The following is a 17,480-nucleotide window of genomic DNA, read 5'->3' on the forward strand; positions in this document are numbered from 1 at the left end:
TCTGGGCCTTGGGTTCATTAAGATTCCACAGTACCAAAACCATAGAGACAGAACAAACACAGGCATGGCTGTCGCCCCAGTCTTCCACAGGTCCAGATGTCTGGGCATGAACCCCAAAAACCCTGCTGACAGGAAACAGGCATGAAAACCAACCACACAGCTATGGCCACACAGCACAGTTCAGAAAACATACCGATGTCCTCAGATGTCCTCACACTCTGAGACTCCTTCCCTCCACAAAAAGATATAGTACTACAGTAGCTAACTAGGGTACCTCAAGACAGTTTTTGGTACGGCGGTTGTTCAAGATGCCAGTCAGGCTTTCATCATGTCCACAAACTTGATTTATACTTTTACTGTTTCTAAGACATAAACAATGGCATTCACTTTCACAATGAAACAATTTCAAAGTGAAGAGTGACCACCAGGAGGCTTCAATAGATTGCATTGCAGGTTATGTAGACCTACAGGATCTGTATCGCATGGGAGGCTGGTGGAGGTAGAAATTGGACAGGACAGGCTCATTGGAAAGCATGGAATGGACGTGTTTGATACCATTCCTCATTCCATTCCATGCATTATAATGAGCCCGTCCTCTGATTTCTACCTCCACTAGCCTCCACCAGCCTCCACACTGTATCAGTCATTGTTAGTTATTTTGCATCTAAGACAACACCTAACAACAAGGCTGTTAATAAATGATGTCTGGGTGATTGCGTGGCATCAATGTGGGCACTGTGGGAAGGCGATGGATGTGGAGGTATAAAACCAAGACTCTCTGTGTTCTTAGAAGGGAGATAAGAGCAGCCACAGTCAGAGTTAGTTATAGTTTAACCACCCAGACAAGCCTGCAGTGCTACCCTTGAGCAATACGCCATCTGGTCCTTTTCCCCCTCTCTCTCTCTCCCTCTCTCTCTAGCTCTCTCTGTCTATCTCTCTGTCTCTGCCTCCCTATCTCTCTCTCTTTCTCTCCCTCTCTCTCTCTCACTCTCTCCATCTCTCTCTCTCTCTCTGTCTCTCTCTCTCTTTCTCTCCCTCTCTCTCCCTCTCTCTCTCTGTCTCTCTCACACTCTCTCTCTTTCCCTCTCTCTCTCTCTCTCTCTGTCTATCTATCTCTCTGTCTGTCTGTCTCCCTCCCTCCCTCCCTCCCTCCCTCCCAGTATTCTGGCTGAGGCCTTGGACAGTTGAAGGAACCCGAGAGGCCACGCCACCTCCTTTAAAGCCCTCCTTGGCAGAGGCCCGGGGTCTGTCTCTCCCCTTATAGAGACACCATTAGCTGGGAGCAAGTGCCAGAGACTGGGTTAGTGAGCTTGCGGAATGGGGGTGGGGGGATTGCAGACTGGTGGTGGGGGGGTAAGGAAAGGGGCGTGAGATGGTTGCATGGCAACTCTAATGGCATTTTCTTCGAATCTTCGAATCTCTTGCTTCTCCCCCTCCAGACTCTGTCACCTGTGACCACACACAGGCTCATTGTGACCTACAGTCTCCATGGCAACAGCATGTCTGGCTCAACTCTTGACATTCAGGTTTAGTTTGAATGTACTAATCAGAAACACAGCATATGTGCTAATGAGTATACTTTGGTTTGTTTGTAATGCATCTAGAAAGGCTGACAGTATATTGGTATTATGGCAATATAGTACATGCGCATGCCACTACATCCTCATTAAAACCTCTTGACGCAGTATACCATAGTGCCCTCCGTTCCATTACGAGACAAATTTAACACACATCATTGCCATCTCTATCAGAAAGTAGGTTGGCCATCCGTCTTTACGAGGTGAATACAACATGGCCTTCTGTTTATTTATAAAGCCATTTTACAATAACTTACAATCTATATCACATCCTTCCTAAATCATAGAACCACTAGTTATTCCACACGATCACAGGAGTGGTTAGTTCTCAAGGTCCTGCATGTTTTCACCAACCTTGGAAAAACAGCTTTTAGCCAGTATCGTCCGAAAAAGTGGAACGAACCAAGCAATACTGGAACTAGACTCTCGAGTACCTTTTGGCCATTTTAGGTCCCTCTTAGGGGACCTGGTTAGAGAGGAGTGTTCATGTTTTGTATGAAATTGTATCTTGTGTTTCTTGTTTGTATCCTATGTATTTGTACCATTTGTATTGCATGACTGCCTATTAAAATAACTAAAAGACTGTTAAAAAACGAATGTTTTTTTTATTTCTTTATTATGTTTTATAAAAACATACCTTTAAGACTTGAGGCTTGTTTTGCTTGTTACACTGGAAGCATCCTCTATGCAATGGGCAACAACGTAGAGATAATCACAGATTTCCTTGTTTGGTCTTGCTGGCACAGGAGGAGTCAGACTAACAACCTCAAATGCAGGTCAACAAGCATATTAAGTCTGATTTCTTCTGAGATGGTTGTGTGTGTCTCTTCATCACAGAAATATAAATAGAGTTAGTAAATTAGTAAACACCCGATATGTGGTCTATGTAATTATGTTTTTCACTTCTAATGTGTGGACCTATTGTGAGGGCTAGTCATGCTATGACTTGTCTTCATGGTTGGTTCTTGCTGTAACTGTTTGTTTCTACACCAAAGTAGGACATTCTCCAGATCAAGTCATGATCAACAACTTTTGAAAACAAACTGCAGGGAACAGAGCCTTCACTAGATATACCTTTCTTAATGCACAGTACACACAGCATACAGCTTAGTGAATGTTGACTCTGCGTAAGTCTATACAGGATATTAACAGGGCCTCCGTAGTCTGAGTGTACCCATACTTAGAGACACAGACGAACTCTTTGCCTTTTAACACCTCCTTTTATAGGTCTTTATATGAGTCAGCAGAGTCCTTATGGATCCTCTCAGCCAGGACCTCGCCCTACTTTATCTATCTGACTGATTCACACTCTTCTTCCATAAGTCCATAAAAAAAATAATCTTTTCTGAATGTACAGTTATACACCTAATGCTTATTCTAATACCATGATTGTGTTAACCATGATGATTTTAACACCAACAAAAACCTTACTGACTGATAAATAGGATCCTTGAATTGAACACTAATTTTATTGACCCACATTACGAAGCCGTCTGCCATGGGGAATGATCCTCTGTTTCCCACAGCAGATCCATTTATTTTAGCCTGCATGTGACCTGGGCAAAGATATAGTTATGACACACACACACACACACAACACACACACACACACACACACACACAGAGACAGAATCCTCTATGCCTACTTGGCCCTTCGTCTGGCCTTTATTGCCAAGATTATAAATAGATGACTATGTGTCATGTTTGTATATAGATGACTATCTCAGAGAGAAGGCAGTGTGGGTCCATAAGTGACACTCTGGACATTATTGCTCTTTATCAAGATGAATACTTCACTGATAGCAATCTGAAAAAGACCACATACTCTTACCTCCATGTATAATGGGCACAGCAGCAAACAAGTCTTGTATGCTGTCTCTTGGAGTTGGACTATGCTGAAACCATGCCTGAGGAGTGGCTAGCGATAGACAGACAGGTGCAAGTTGTTTATTTATTTTAGTACCAGTGACCCCTGTCTTGCGGCAGGACCACATAAACCAAGCCGTGACAGATCCCAACATCTTGTCCAAAACACACAGTCATATTCCCTTACATTTCATTGGTAATCGTCTTGGCTAGGGGAGGCTGGTGGAGGTAGAAATCGGTGGACGGGCTCATTGTAATGCGTGTGTTTGATACCAGTACCAGTACCGATTTCTCCCTCCACCAGCCTCCCCTGGTGTAGACCCACCAACTGCATACATGCCAAGACCGTCTCAATGGAGTCCCATCTGAGAGCCGCCAAGCCTTCAAAACCTGCCCCACGTTCTTCCGTTACCAAGACAACAGCTGGCAAATTAGCAGCTCACGTGTCTATGTGTCATAGTAACAGAAAAGGACCAATCATGGATGCTGTTGGGAGTCGCTACCGCGGCCTGTATCCATTGTTGTGTTTGTGGGCGGAGGCCTGAAATTGGGTGATATACATAACTCAAACCGCAGGCATAATGTCTGATTTAAAGACGGTTAAATTAAATAATGGAATCACAATTTTAGAGTAATACATTGATCAGTCCTCCAACAGGGAATAGAGAGTGAATGGAAAAAATAAGCTTCAGATTTAATATGGCTGTTGTTTTATGGAGGAGAACCTCGGTCCTGTAGTCTACATCAGTGGAGGCTGGTGGAGGTAGAAATCGGAGGACGGGCTCATTGTAATGCATGGAACCGAATGAGGAATGGTCAATGGTCAATTCTCCGTCAATGAGCCCATCATCTACATACACTGTGCAGTGACAACCTAACCGCCATGCATACCTTGGAAAAATTATGTAAACCATGACAAAACCTTTTCCAAAATAGACAATGCATTTGACTGGGGTCCCAATAGAGCATAGGCTAGTAGCTTGTCAAAAGCACAGGTATGAGAACGATTAATATCACACCTATGCCAGGCATGGCTAGGCTTGGCAGCTAGCGGCAGTGGGCCACAGGGTTGCCTAACTGCTGCGTGCCGCTCCAGCACTGTGACATGTCAGGTGAGTGAGTCTGGGAACACGTCCTGCTGTTGGTAGCAGCTGGGGCTCTTGGTTTCCCATGCTGTGTCCTTTCACCCAGATTTTTTTTAGCCCCCTGTAATGTCCACAGTCAGTATTCTCAGTATGCTCAGCAGTTTCCATTAGGGGGTGGAACCTGGAGTTGTTGGAATACCTCATTGGTGCATTCTTCTTTCCTCCCTTTCTTGACGTAAACACTGATCTGATCTGACATGACTGTATGTATGAAAGCTGTGTATGGACTCATTGTGTTTATCTATCTTGTTGTGCAGATGAGAGATTACCTCAAGTAAGGGAGAAGGGAAGTATGCATTAGAAGGGAGGGACTCTCTCATATGCTGTGTCCTTTCACCTAGATGCCAGGCCCCCTGTAGAGGGGTGGGGGCGGGGGGTGGAGGGTTGACTTCCATGGCCACTGTCCAGGGGAGGCTGGTGGAGGGAGAAATTGGAGGAAGGGCTCATTGTATTGCATGGTTTGATACCATTCCTTATTCCAATCCATGCAATGAGCCCGTCCTCTGATTTCTACCTACACTAGCCTCCCATGCTAAAATGACAGAGCAGAAATCAGTATAACAGTTCAGGTGAAGACAGACATAAAGACTTGAGCAGCTGCTGATTCTATATGCATTCCCAGGAGGCTTGGTGGTGAAATGCTAGTCCACTCTGTCGAGTTTTGTTAATGAACAGACGAGAATGTTATGGATTGGTTATGTCAGATGTTTATAACCTGTGAACTACTTGTTAATAAGTTCTGAACAGGACACATGAGAATGCATCTTACATTCAATTACTATGAAAGATGTTTTATTTCTGGATTAATAATGAATTTTGTAATTTATCCAAAGCAGAAAGTGCTTTGTTAACCCATTTTGGTTGTAATTATTAGCAACATATGGACTCATCCATATCAATACTGGAAAGACATTTTTCCCTGTGGGTCAAAGTTGATCTCCTGTGCTATTATTATGTGTAGTGTCACACCTGCTGATATCCACTAATGACCTTGTTGGTTTACCATATTGAGTTATTCTCAAAATCAAAACAAAATTCCTGGCAGTTGTACCACATCAGCTGATAAAAGTGTTGTTGTGGCACTCATGACAACTCTTGTCAAACCTGTTTATTGTGGTTAATATCTCAAATGAAGTCACTGAGTGTTTCTACATATCACATGCTTTAAGAAGGTATACTACTGTGGAAATGACACTTACTCTACTTGACACTACTTTCCAGACCGTATGTCAGAGCAGTGGGGCACTAGCTGTCAGTGAAATATAGACCAGGGTAGTATATTTAACCCTGCCCAGGGTGCCTCCCCCCTTCCTGTATCCCCTCCTGCTGGAGTTCCTGAGCTGAGAGAAGGAGTTGGCAAGGTTCAGGGGCTGGGGAGGTGTGTGGGTCGGTCTAGATATGACTAGCGCAACCTTTCCTCTAGTTCCCCTGGCTGAGTTCATGTGGTCTGCCCCACTTGTATCACAAACAGGTTGCAAGCTGCAGCCGTCCGTTCATTCTCCTCCTCCTCCCCTCTCTCTGTCTCTCTCCCGCTCATACTGCTAGCTGGCTGCTGGCAGCTCAGAGCTCTGCATTGCACAACTTCAGCCCTGCCTGTTCCCAGAGGTCATGCTTATGTGAGTCACAGTAGGGCATGGCCTCCTCTCCACTCCTGCCTGCCTGCCGTAGCGTCGCCGGGCACACCTGCCTCACTTCCAACGGCTGCAGGATGGCTGTGGGTGGCTGACAAACGGCCCACTGCAGACAGACAGACAGACAGACGGACAGACAGACAGACAGACAGGAGTGGGTGGGTTTGTTTATTGAACCAGGGAGAATTAGGAGGATAGGTAGTGTCGTTAGGGTTTGACTCTTGTTATTGGAGGCTCAGTGAACATTGGAGATAGAATAGTATTATAACTGACTGACTGTCAAAGTTTACATTACAACTGCATTTTAAATAGGCTTCTCTCTGTGAGGATCTGAGTGTAAAGTAGTTGTGGCAGTTTGACATGCAATCCTACCTTCTGAGTGATTGCATAACACATCAAATTTAGGTCAGAACTAATTTGAATGCTGTGACATGTTGAGACATAGGTATCCAACTACTGCAACAACAAACTGACATTTGATACAATTTAATAGGTATAAGTTAATTGAGCTAGTTTTTCCAAATAAAAAAAGTGAAGAAAACCTTTGCTTGTCTATCTTTGAGGCATACTCTAGTTTGGACAAGAGGATATTTTGAGTTTAGAGCTGCTGTAGGGCTTCTGAAAGGAGCTCTATTTTGAACAAGCAGTGGTGTATTGTCTATTATACCACATCATGTCATTTTGAAGGTGATAGAGGCTTGGTTTAAAGCCCAACTGCCAATTTAAGGTTATATGGACAAAAACAAGCTCCACCCTAAAATTCCTTGAAAGATGGCTTGTTTACAAACCCAGAGTCGAAGAAGCCACTGGGTTCAAGACCAAATGGGGGAGGGTTAGGCCAGGTGTTAATCTATCCCATGACAGGCACGTGTAAAAGCACTTTCAATTTAAAATGTAACCCAACAAATGTTAACTTACAACATAATATTTTGGGGGAAATGTAGGATCATTGTTGTTTCTTCACATGTTATGCTCAGAAAATTTCCCATAGGCTCATGTTTGTTGCTTTTTCAAGTGGCAATACATCATTTACAACATTGTCACAAGCTAGGATACCTATAAGGTAATGCTGTCATTACCAGTGGATAAAATGTAACCATTGGCTCTACTATAACACAGATAGGCAACATTGTTTTTGCAACATGTTGCTGGGAAAATCGTTAGGCATGCATGAATCTTAAGCATTCAACTGCATTTATACAAACCTAACTTCACGAACATTTTTATTTGACCTTTATTTTGGCAGGTAGGGCCATTGAGATAAAGGTCTACTTAACAAGGTAGCACAATTTACAATCATACATAAAACAAAATTACATTGACATCATAAAAAACTATTTGAATGCCTAACGACCAGATCTAACTGACAAAGAGCTGATCAATGCTGAGAAAGCTTTAGATTTCCTGTTAAAAGTAGCAGCCTACGCAAAATACAGTGAAACTCAGGCCTCTTCCCCTCATTCGGCACTAGGCCGACCTTTCGCCTAGTTTTCAGACTCGCAGTTCATCGGGTTTACCCTGACACCGCTGACTCCCCCTGCACGCCCACCAACAGCCACGCACCCTATTTCCTCCAATCGCCCAGTTACCATGCACTGATCACGCGTCGTCTCCTCTGCCATTGGCTAAGGTCTCACACACATTTGTTTTTCATTGGTGGCATGTTGCCACCCGCCAGTGTGTTGTAAATTTTGTTTTCCTTTTTTCCCCCCTCATGTTTTACACAGCTGAGAGAAGACCCAGAGAAAAAACGGCTTCCAAACCAGGCAGTCTACACACAGCGGGCGAAGTGGCACCGCTTCTTTGTTTCACATTGGCTTGACACTCAAGTGAGAGACAATATTTTCCCCCAATGCCTTCGCGACATTTTACAGAAATGGAAGACTCATATGGGGTAAGAATTAATTTTATTTTCTGTTGGCCAATTTATTTTCATGGAAATAACGCCGGTTATTCGAATGTAGGATTTGTTTTTTATTGTCACTACATATTCATGTTACCACTTTTAAAAGTGACAATGTGAATTTCAATTTCTGTCAGATCAGTATTACAGTATATTTGTTTTACTGGTAGCCTAGGTGTCAATGAAGCTGGCAAATTATCAAATGATTCTCCATACTTCCAGAAGTCTCCTTTGATCTAGCTGCAGTGGCCAGCTGACAGTGATGTAAAAATAATTTGGCCTATTTGACCTGTATTTAAGACATTATACTGTTTTGTTTCTCCCACTGTGGGAGAAAGTGTGTTTAAAATGAGTTAATTGAAACTGTAAGACTCACTGAATTTAAGGAGTCGCCCTAGTATAAATACTACGCTATTACCACCGAGGCTTTGCTATTACCATGACAAAGCAGAGGGCAGTAACTTCCTGGTGTAATCACTGGGTAACATACCCAGTGCATGGGGGATTCACATGGCTAGTCATGGAGGACGTCACTATTTGGTCTATATTTGGCAATGGGAGGTGCCCTGGCTCTTATCCTAGGGCAATTCTAGATGGGGTGTAGTCTCAAAATCCCTGTCCCTCAGGCTTTTATCACTCACACTGTGGTTAGCTCAAGCAAGGGACACTTGAGCACTCAGCAAATGACTGGTGAGAATATAGAGACTCTTCAGCCTGCCCACTCTGAATGCTCTGCACTGTATGCAATTGTTGTCAATTGTCCTGAATCTAACTGTCAGGTCTTGACTGAATCTCTAGGGTGAATTGTCAAGCTACATTAACACCTCTTTGTTTTTGTTTGTTTGTGGTTTGGTGACCCAAGAATTGGTAACTCATCAGTACCTCCCGTGTTTGACCACTATTATTACATGACATCAGGTTCTAATGTTTTTTTTTTCTTCCTTCCTTTGTTGTGTCTCCCAGACGGATCGGATGGACCAGTGTGGTTCCTATCTGAAGAGGAGGAGGCACGACAGTGAGCAGTCCTCCTGTGGTAGCAGTCTGGAATACACCGACCTCGAGGCTGCTGAGGCTCTGGTCTGCATGAGCTCCTGGGGCCAGGGTTTATACCGACCCAGCCCCTGCAAAGCCCGACCCCTCACCCCTGCCTCTGACTCCTGCGACTCCCTCCTCCCACCTGAACCCCCGGAGCCCCCCAAGGACTTTGTCTCCCTCTCCTCCCTGGTAAGAGAGAAAGCTCTCTGGGACACTGTTGCTGGAGGTGTTTCTCCAGCATTTATAACAGAGGATTAATGGGGCTAGAATAGTGGCCTACTTTTGTGATCCATTTTAGAGGGAAAACACTGAGGTGTAAAAGCCAACATTTATGCTATTACTGTTTTATGCCATTACTGTACATTCAGTTAAAACCACTTGTGACCTTTTAGGCGAGGGGCAATAGAACAAGGCAGAGGTAGGGGCCAATACAGCAAGGGGGTGGGGGAGGGGTGAGTGGGGTGTGTGTGTGGGGGGGGGGTCTGCCTCCTTTGTGATACTATGCAAAACACTGGGGCACTGTCAACACATTTGAGAGATGATAAGCATCTGTGACCAGTGTTTGATTGGTAAACATATAGTTGGGACTGGGCTTTACTGTGTAAACCCCTCGGCATTGTGCCTTGTATTTTAGAGATAGCCTCTATCTCCGGCTGATGATGTGTTTGCTAAAAACTTTGTGGTGGTTTATGAGGTTGCAGCCCAGGTGGCAGGTAGTAGATAAGCTTAGATAGCAGGTTTGAACTTCACCCATACCTCATCTTCTCTCAGCTGCGGGTTGTAAAAATCACTGTTTATGGTCTGCATAGCTTTAAATGGTCATTAGTGCTGTGTGTCTGTGTGCTTTACTGGGCCACTTATCTATGCATTAAACCTCCAGTTTAGAACAAGAGGCACTCAATCAGGAATTCAGTTTTCTGTGTCAGTAACAGCAACACACAGAGGTAGTCCTTATAAAGTGTTCTCCTTTTTCATGTAATGTGTCCTTTGTTTATCCATGTTAGTCTCATTGACATACAATCTCTTTGTACTCACTGTTCTCACTGTAAAAGTACTGTACTCATAAGTCATTGCCTTTCTTCTCTCCCTCTTCCTTCCAGTGCATGACTCCCCCTCACAGCCCGAGCTTTGCTGAGACCTCCAGCAGCAGCAGCAGCACGACCACCCAGACCAGTAGTAGCTCCCCCCTGAGCAGGCCAGTCTCCAGCTCCAGTTTGACCGGACGCGGCTGTGGGCTCCAGCGACCCGGTATGGCCTCCATTGCAGAGGCCCCGGCCTTGGCCCCTCCCCAGCCCTGCAGAGCCATGGCTACCAGTGTCATCCGCCACACGGCAGACAGCTCCCCCTGCCAGCACATTCCATTGCCCCCCTCCTTGGAGAAGCAGAGAATTGTGGAGGCTGTAGTGGTACCCTGCCAGCAGCACAATGTAAAGACTGAACAGAGGAGCTCACCTCAACCTCCATGTGCCCCCTTCACCCCCCCCTCCCCCTCCTGCAAGACGGATTCACAGGCCAGTCACAGGGGACTCGGTACGGACAGCCACACCCCCCCTCCCACTAACACCCTACCACGAAACAGCCTGCCTACTCCCCTTTCCCCGCTTCACATCTCCAGCCCTCCAATCATCTGCCAGATGTTCCCCGTGAGCAGCCAATCGGGTATGATCTCAGCTTTCATCCCGGGCGCGGTTCAGACCTCCAGCCCCGGGGTGAGGACGACCACCACCACCACGTCCATCCTGCCCCAGCCCTCTGCTTCCACAACCCTCCAGCACCCCTTCCTGATGGGGTCGGCTATGCCCCAGGGCACGGTGATGCTGGTTCTCCCCCAGACCTCCATCTCTCAGGCCCACCACGGCCCACAGACTGTCATGACCCTGGGCAACACCAAGCTGCTACCTTTGGCCCCCGCCCCGGTCTACGTGCCCGCCGGACCCTGCGGCGCTGCCAAGATGGACTTCTCTCGTCGGAGGAATTACGTGTGTAATTTCCCCGGCTGCAGGAAGACGTACTTCAAGAGCTCCCACCTCAAGGCTCACCTACGTACACACACGGGTAAGAGACGACACACAGGGCTTTTCAATGGTGAATGGGAGAGAGAGAGAGAGGTCGATGTTATTGAACATGAGAGAATAACCATACAGTTGAGTCTTGATGATGTGTCAGTGTTCAATGCAAAAACAATGAGATCATTGTTTTGACTCGATGCTGGAGCGTGTCACGTCCTGCTCGTGCCTACACGGTGATGACTCACTGACTTATTCACTCTTTCTCTCTCTCCTTCTCCCTCCCTCCCTCCCTCCCTGGCTCTTGCCTCTCCTTCCCTCTCTCAGGTGAGAAGCCCTTCAGTTGTAGCTGGGATGGCTGCGACAAGAAGTTTGCTCGCTCTGACGAACTGTCCCGTCACCGGCGCACGCACACGGGCGAGAAGAAGTTCGTCTGCCCTGTTTGCGACCGCCGCTTCATGCGTAGTGACCACCTGACCAAACATGCACGCCGTCACATGACCACCAAAAAGATCCCCTCCTGGCAGGCGGAGGTCCGCAGCCTCAACAAGATGGCCGCCACCAAGGCCCATCCTTCACACAGCCCCACCCTCGCCCTGAGCATGCTGGTTCCTGCCTCGAACTAGACCGAACCCTCAAACTACCAACCAATGGGCGTGTTCTAGGTCCATAAGCAAGGCGCGCAAACAAGAAATGGTTGCATGCCCACGCCATCGACTGTGCAGTCAGGTATCAGATCAATATGTAATATGATGCAGTTAACTGATATGTTAAAACGTCTATCCAGACATTGTGAGATCTGTCAGCCAACTGCAATGCTGTCGGCCTGGAATGCACTCAATGACTTTCTACTCAAAACTAGCACAGGGATAGGGGGCAGCCAAGCACACTAGGCTGCTATTTACTCATGGAAAAAAACCTAAAACATGCACTGGACTCTTTTCCTTTTACTGCTCATTTGTACGTTTTTTGCAAAAGGAATTTTTGTTTACTTTTCATATATTTTTCAAAATGTATGCACTCTTTTTCGCCAAAGCCTTTGTATGAAGTTTGTCTTACACATTTCACCCGTCTATTTGTCTGTATATTTGTACATGTGTATATCTATGTGAATGTATTGTGTGTTATATTCCGAATAGCATTTATTTGTTCAATTTGGGAAAATGTTGTGTAAAATGTGTAAAGCAGTCTACATGAATAGTAATCAATACTGTGATTATTACTTACTCTTCAACTCTTTTGTTTTTTTGTATTATTTAATATAGTACACATTTGTAATAAAGAGAAAACCTTAGCAACTCGCCTGATTATTCGAAAGAAAGTCCAGGACCTGTGACCTATTTGATAAAAACAAGATGGTCATCATCTTCTACAGAAAACCAGAATCATTTGGATCTGAGATCCTGATTTGGTCAGCACTCCTTTCCAGTCATCTCACATGGGAAAGGACGTGAGTGGTTATGCCACATCCTGTGTGCGTCACTTTGTCTGAAACCCTCCCTCCCTCCCTCCCTCCCTCCCTCCCTCCCTCCCTCTGACTGTCAGCTGAAACACTTCCTGCTAAATGTGCTGACCACTGCTCTGGGCTACATCCTGCGGGCTTAGAGAGACGTGCTCGGGACTTTTTGTCCCATTCATCCGACCTAATCCAAGCTATGCTATGTGGCCATGGGGAGTAGACTGTGATATTCTTCCCTCTGTACTTGTAAGAGCCTTGTAGGCTTAGTGTTACTTGTGTAACTGCTACATCATAACTCTTGTAAACTGATTTTATGATTTAAGTCCCTGGACTGATTTGATAGGACATGCTTGACTGAACAAGGGCTTTCTGATCTCTCATCTCATGAGTAATCTCATCCCATGAGGAAAAGCCTATATATTGAGCCAGAGCGCCCACACACACACACACACACACACACACACACACACACACACACACACTATATTACTGTGGTCCCACACCCGGAAAAGCAGTCCTCCAATCAGAATGCGAAATGAACTGTAGGTGGGTGTGACCAATGGGCTCTCTTGCTTGATACCCGCCCATTTGCCTTACTGACCAACTCACAGTAGATCGCTACAATCTGTTGTTTGTGTGGAACAGTGACGCCATGTGGATAACAGCTTCAGTGCTCTCCAACAAGGAACAGCATCTCTACTTGTTTTTATGATGTAGATATCATAAGACAATGTGTTGGTCCACTTATAATAACAATTAGGCGTGTGCAGGACTCTGTGTGTTCTACCAGTCAGTGGTGGTCAGCACAGTGCTGTATGCGGTGGTATGCTGGGGGGGCAGCATCAAGGAAGGTGACACCAAGAGGCTGAACAAGCTTATTAGGAAAGCTGGTTCTGTCATCGGTGTCACCCTGGACACTGTGGAGGAGGTGGCCAATAGGAGGATGAGGACCAAACTCCTGGCCATCATGGACAATCCCTCCCACCCCCTACATGACTTAGCAACAGACTACTACAACCACGTTGCAGTAAGGAGCAATAAGACTGTACAACTCCTCCTCCGGCTGGTTCGATAGGGGTGATCAGTCAGGCTGGGGGATGTTAAATCATACTGGACTGTTCTTACTGTCTATAATGTTTCAGATGTCTATTTTATTCTATTATTCTATTGTCACTTTATTTTGTTGTTGATGTTTGTGATGTGAGTTGCTGTAATGCCTTCATTTCCCCTCGGGGATCAATAAAGTACCTATCTATCTATCTTTCTATCTATCTATCTATCTATCTATCTATCTAAATAATAATAATAATAACAAAACAACAACAGTCTGATGACCATGGTGACACACATTCTCTACTCAAGCACACTTAAATGAGAGCCACAAAAGTTAATAACTATTGTTCATTTATTCAAAGATTTACATTTCAGTTTAGATAAAGTTTAAACAAAATTAACAATGACCAAAATCTGTGTATTCTGTGTACAATATAAAACAATTATACATCTTTGTTGTAAAATGTCTGGTATCAATATAGCTTCTCTCTTGAGGATATAAACAGACTATTATCATATAAGCAGACATAATATACAGCACAATATACAGTACACATCCAATCCCTTTTCCATTTCTGTTGGCCACCATCATCTCAACCTGTCCAATTGAGAGAGAGAGAGAGAGAGAACGAGAGTGTGTGTGTGTGTGTGTGTGTTTGTGAGAGAGAGAGAGAAAGAGAGACAGTGAGTATGTGTGTGTGTGTGTGAGTGTGTGTGTGTGTGTGTGTGTGTGCGCTGTGTATGTGTGCGCATGAGCACAAATCAAATGTAGTTCCTGTATCCCACCACATAGGGGCAGTAGGATGTAGGACTGAATCTGTCTCCATCAGCGGAAAACAAGCTGCCAGAGAAGGGGCCACATTAAGACCCTCTAAACCATTTCTGCCGCTGTGCATTCCTTCTAAGGAAGGGTGGAGAGACTGCAGGAATTGTGGTCAGGAAACAAAATGTAAATAAACAATCGTACATACCTTTCCATAGCAGGCATTTAGAGAGCGAGAGAGAGAGAGAGAGAGAGAGAGTGGAACATTTGTTGAAGTTCACCAAATGAAGGGAAATGGCACACCGAAAGGTTCTGTCTATTACACATTAACCTACTGGATTAGTTAGTGGCATGACCTGTTAAACATTCCATGGAGAATAGTCACAAGATCCAATGGAGGATGATACCATTGCAGGGGTATAACAGTTGAGGAGGCCTCATTCAATACTGTAAATAAATACCCCTTTGTCTTCATGAGATTACAGGTAATTGCTGTGATAGAAAGCTGCTCGAATACCTGTGTAATAACCCTGTAATTAGACAAAGTCAGTAACAACATAATATCAACATGTGGTGACATAATCATTTTGGAACAGGGATCATTCAACAAAAACTCTTTGGTCATGAAGTTCCTCTGTTGTTTCAGACTTTTGAAATAAGCAAATGTGCTTTCGTCGAATGTGAGTGAGGGAACAGTCTCGGTTGGGGGGTTGCTATCAGTCTCAGTTGGAGGGTCAGCTAAACTCTTTCTCTATGGTGTCCATCAGCTCTTCTTCGGATCCATCGTACAGAATAACAGGCATGGCCAAAGAGGGGCCATGGCTACTGCCAGGAACTCTGGAGAGGAAGAGAGCGATATACAGTGCATTTGAGTCTGATATTGATGACTGTCAACATGAGGAACAAAGCGGTGTCAATGAAAGTCAAGGAAGCCTTTATTAGCATGAAAAATCTGAGGAAAACTATCAGAAACATAGCCAAAACCTTAGGCTTGCCAAAATCAAAAGTTTGGAACATTATGAAAAAGAAAAAACAGCACTGGTGACCTCAGCAATCGCAAACGGGCTGTTAGGCCAAGGCAGACTGGTACAGTAGATGACCAAAGAGTGCTCACCATGATTTAAAAAAACCCCAAAACAACTGTCATACAAGATCAGGAACACTCTGCAGGAGGTAGGTGTGAATGTGTCAGAGACTACCATCCATAGAATACGTCACCAGCCGAACTACAGAGGCTTCACTGCAAGGTGCAAACCACTAGTTATCCTCAAAAAGGATGGTCAGTGTGCAAAAAAATACCTAAAAAGCCTGCAGAGGTCTGAAAAAAGGTCTAAAATGAATATTAACATTAATTACCAGAGTAATACTATACTAGTGGACATTTGAGAAATCTGTCCAGTCAGTTTTGGGTACCCTGACACTTGGGAACTATGCATAAAAGTGTTATCATTTCTGAATGGTGAAACCAATATGTACACAAAAACCATCAAATAGAAGCTGAGAATCTCTAATGTAATCTCATAGTAATTGTTTGATTTCAAATCCAAACTTTTGTGTAGAGCCAAAAGAAGTGCATCACTGTCCCATTTCTTACGCAGGGCACTGTACAGTATATGTCAACTAAGCAGGCGACACTATATGACAGAAAAACACTTGCTTTCACAGAGGATAAATCTCCAGATTAAATTTGTATCACATTTGTGCAAACGCGTAATGCGTAAAAGACGCAGACGGCGCGCAATATGCGCAATAGACTTGAATGTCTATGAAAATATAGTGCAGACTTGAATGCATTTCAAACGTAGTGCAATATCTGGTTTAAATCTCAAATTCAAATAATTTATTCAAAGTATACAAATGAACGAGCTAATACAACACTTGTTTGTTTCCAAGTTGCTTGCAGACGCCGGACTAATCTAATCCACCCAACACAATGGTTTGGTATTTCGATATGCTCAAGGTGAATTTGATATTGCCCGACCGGCATTTACAACAGAAGTCGTGTGTGTGCGCCACTGAGCTAGAAAATGAATAATTTATCAACAGGTACTTACGAGTCTGTTTCGGCGCAAGGCTCAACAGAAGCACCCCTTGTCACCAGGTCCTGTTGAGAGTTTTGACAGTTCACATAACAATGGAATTTAGCAATGAGATTTATATACATAGTCGTATATTCATTAACGATATGTCAGCAATGTTCCTCCATTGGTTTCATAGATCTCATGCTAGAATTTTACATACCAATAACTAATAAGTCAACATTTGCTTATCCCCCTTTCCGTTACACCACAGTGGCACTAACCATACTATTAAATGATTTATTTCTAAAGATAATAGTCTTACATTTCGCTGAGTATTATTAGGACATTGTGGAGTATGTTTTCGAAAGTGGTTGAAGACTCCTTTCTTGCCGTTGTCTTCAGCGCTAATATCTGGACAAGGACATGCCAGTGCCCCCTCAGACAGTTCAGATCTTCTTGGTAACTGAGGGGTTGAATTGAAGTCGCTGACATTGTGCACCTTTCTAGAATTGCAGAACCCGTATGTTTTCGACCTGATAAATGACTTCATTTGAGAACTTTTCCTTTTGGAATAAATCCCTCGGTTCTCATATTCAGATAAAACCTGGTCCAGTTCCACATCAATGTCATCGTCATCCCCTGAAAATTCGGAGTCGTGTCCTTCACTATGGCAGTCCTGTCGCGCTCTGTTGCGTGACTCTGAGAAGTTCGCAAACTTTGGTATTTTCCCTGGTTTGAAAGAGCGACTTTCCTCTTTCAAAGAATGCACCGTGTTGTCATCTCTTTGGTACACGTTTATCTCGCTGACACATGCAGGTGCAACCTTCTTTCTTCTGCTGCTGCCGCTGCCCATGTTTTTGTCCTTCCTTGGCACAAGGATGTTAAAACTTAACAGGAAAAGCAAAAGCACGCTCCCATTTCCAGATCCCTTTGCCCCCCACCAAGTAGGCTGCTGTAATCCAAAAACTCTCTGAACTAGTCTCTGCGTAGCTCAGGCAATAATTTGCTTCACACGCACGGA

At 44.5% G+C, this 17,480-nt stretch overlaps 1 protein-coding gene across 1 annotated transcript; it reads left to right on the forward strand.

Annotated features, from left to right (window-relative positions):
* Positions 1-7,970: 7,970 nt before the first annotated feature.
* Positions 7,971-12,373, forward strand: klf11b (Kruppel like factor 11b). The gene is made up of 4 exons (XM_083683215.1): positions 7,971-8,113; positions 9,086-9,346; positions 10,258-11,212; positions 11,491-12,373. Exons 1-4 carry the CDS (start codon positions 8,072-8,074, stop codon positions 11,787-11,789), a joined length of 1,557 nt encoding a protein of 518 aa, XP_083539341.1. The 5' UTR covers positions 7,971-8,071; the 3' UTR covers positions 11,790-12,373.
* The last annotated feature ends 5,107 nt before the right edge of the window (positions 12,374-17,480 follow it).

The sequence above is a fragment of the Argentina silus genome, assembly GCF_951799395.1.
Source record: "Argentina silus genome assembly, chromosome: 13".
In the NCBI taxonomy this organism is placed as follows: domain Eukaryota; kingdom Metazoa; phylum Chordata; class Actinopteri; order Argentiniformes; family Argentinidae; genus Argentina; species Argentina silus.